The sequence below is a fragment of the Canis lupus genome, chromosome 10, assembly GCF_048164855.1.
Source record: "Canis lupus baileyi chromosome 10, mCanLup2.hap1, whole genome shotgun sequence".
NCBI lineage: Eukaryota > Metazoa > Chordata > Mammalia > Carnivora > Canidae > Canis > Canis lupus.
This window is the reverse complement of record NC_132847.1, coordinates 58,531,388-58,533,925: the sequence shown is the minus strand read 5'-3', so window position 1 is coordinate 58,533,925 and position 2,538 is coordinate 58,531,388. Positions and strand designations below refer to the sequence as shown.

At 34.4% G+C, this 2,538-nt stretch overlaps 1 protein-coding gene across 1 annotated transcript; it reads right to left on the bottom strand.

Moving 5' to 3' along the window:
- Window positions 1–1,135: 1,135 nt before the first annotated feature.
- Window positions 1,136–1,267, bottom strand: LOC140641045 (thymosin beta-4-like). Its single transcript, XM_072840337.1, has one exon. The coding sequence runs from the start codon at window positions 1,265–1,267 to the stop codon at window positions 1,136–1,138; it is 132 nt and encodes a 43-aa protein (XP_072696438.1).
- Window positions 1,268–2,538: the final 1,271 nt, after the last annotated feature.

The following is a 2,538-nucleotide window of genomic DNA, read 5'->3' as shown; positions in this document are numbered from 1 at the left end:
GCATATAGTTTTTCATAATATTTTCCTAAAATCCTTTTTATTTCTGTGGTATCAGTTGTTATTTCTCCTCTTTCATTTCTGATTTTATTTGAGCCCACTTTCTTTCTTTCTTTCTTTATTTTTTTTATGAATCTGGCTAAAGGTTTATCAATTCTGTTGATGTTTCAAAGAATTAGCTTCTGTTTTCATTCAGCTCTTCAAGTATTTCTTTAGTTTCTATTTTGTTCACTTCTGCTTTACTGGTTTAATATTTCCTTTATTATACTGATTTTGGTTTTTGTTTGTTCTTTTTGTAGCTCCTTTAGGTACAAGTTAGGGTTATTTAGGTGTAAGTTTCTTTGAGATTTTTCTTACTTGTTGAGGTAGACCTATATTGCTATAAACTTTCCTCCTAGAACAGCTTTTGCTGCATACCAAGGGTTTTGGAACTTTGAGTTTTCATTTTCATTTGTCTCCGTGTAGTTCCTCTTTCATTTCTTGGTTGATCCATATATTGTTTAATAACATGTTATTTAACCTCCATGTATTTGTGTTCTTCTAGATTTTTTCCTGTGGTTGATTTCTAGTTGCATAATGTTGTGGTTGGTGAAGATGCATGGTATGAATTCGGTCTTTTTGAGTTTGTTAAGGTTTGTTTTTTGGCCTAACATATGATCTATTCTGGAGAATGTTCTATGTATACTTGAAAATAATGTGTGTTCCACTGTTGTAAGATGGAATGTTCTCACTATATCTGTTAGATCCATCTGGTCCAATGTGTCATTCAAAGCCACTGTTTCCTTGTTGATTTTCTGTTCGAATGATCTATCCATTGTTGTAAAGAGGTGTAAAAGTCCTCTACAATTATTATATTTCTATCACTTATTTCCTTCATGTTTGTTAATATGTGCTTTATGTATTTAGGTTCTCCATTGTTGGGTGCATTTTTACAATTGTTATATCTTATTGTTGGATTATTCCTTTTATGATTATGTAGTGTCCTTCTTTGTTTCTTGTTACATTCTTTGTTTTAAAGTCTATTTTGTCCAATATAAATATTGGTACCTTGGATTTCTATACAATTCCATTTACATGAAGTAAAATAAGAAAACAATGCTTGTGGAAAATACAGTGCATATTGGCTGTGCATACCTAATTACAATTTGCCTGTTTGCTTTTCTTGTTCAATTGTTTCTTTTGAAGGCAGTGGATTTTTTCTCTTGAGTTTCTGTCTTCTTAAACTTCTATCAAATTTCTCAACCTCAGCCATATCACATTTTTCAGACATGGTTCCAGAATAAGGAATCAAGGTGTGGAAAAAAGTAAAGTCTGGTTTTCACAGTGGTTGCTTCTCAGTGCCAATCTGCATGTGTCTTTAGGCCTGAAATGAATTTCTTACAGGCAGCATATAGATGAGTCTTCTTTTATCCATTTCATCACTCTTTGTCTTTTGAGTAGAGCATTTAGTCCATTTATATTCATAGTGATTATTGATAGGTATGTACTTATTGCCATTTTGTTACTTGTTTTATGATTGTTTTTGTGGTTCTTCTCCATTCCTTTCTTCTCTTGCTCTCTTCTATCATGGTTTGCTGGCTTTCTTTAGTGATATACTTGGATTCCTTTTCTTTATATTTTGGATATCTATTACTGTTTTTTTTTTTTAATTTGTGGTTATCTTTATATATGTAGTTTATATATAACATCTTGTGTAAATACGAGTCTATATTATATTGATGGTTACTTGAGTTTGTACCCATTCTAAAAGCACTTCATTTTTACTTCTCTCATCCCATGTTTTAGGTATATAGTATCATACATTACATTCTTTTATTTGAGATTCCTTTGACTGGGTCAAGGATATACTTAATAGATATATTTAATTTTGCTCCTTTTGTGGTTCCTACTTTTCTTGATCCTCTTTCCTTTTCACTCAAAGGATCCCCTTTAACATTTCTTGTAAGACTGACTTAATGGTAATGAATTCCTTTAACTATTGTTTGTCTAAGAAATTCTTTATTTCTCCTTTTATTCTGAATGATAGCCTTGTTGGGTAAAGCATTCTTCATTGCAGGTTTTTTCTTTCAACACTTTGAATATATAATGCCACTCCCTTCTGGCCTACAAAGTTTTGCTGAAAAATCATCTGATAGCCTTATTTGGTTTCCCTTATATGTACCTGTTTTCTTTTTTCTTGCTGCTTTTATTTTTTTTATTTTTTATTTTTTAAGATTTTATTTATTTATTCATGATAGAGAGAGAGAGAGAGAGAGAGAGAGAGACACAGACAGAGGGAGAAGCAGGCTCCATGCAGGGAGCCCGAGCCCGATGTGGGACTCGATCCCGGGTATCCAGGATCACACCCTGGGCCAAAGGCAGGTGCCAAACCGCTGAGCCACCCAGGAATCCCTCTCTTGCTGCTTTTAAAATTCTCTCTTCTGGGATCCCTGGGTGGCGCAGCGGTTTGGTGCCTGCCTTTGGCCCAGGGCGCAATCCTGGAGACCCAGGATCGAATCCCACATCGGGCTCCCTGTGCATGGAGCCTGCTTCTCCCTCTGC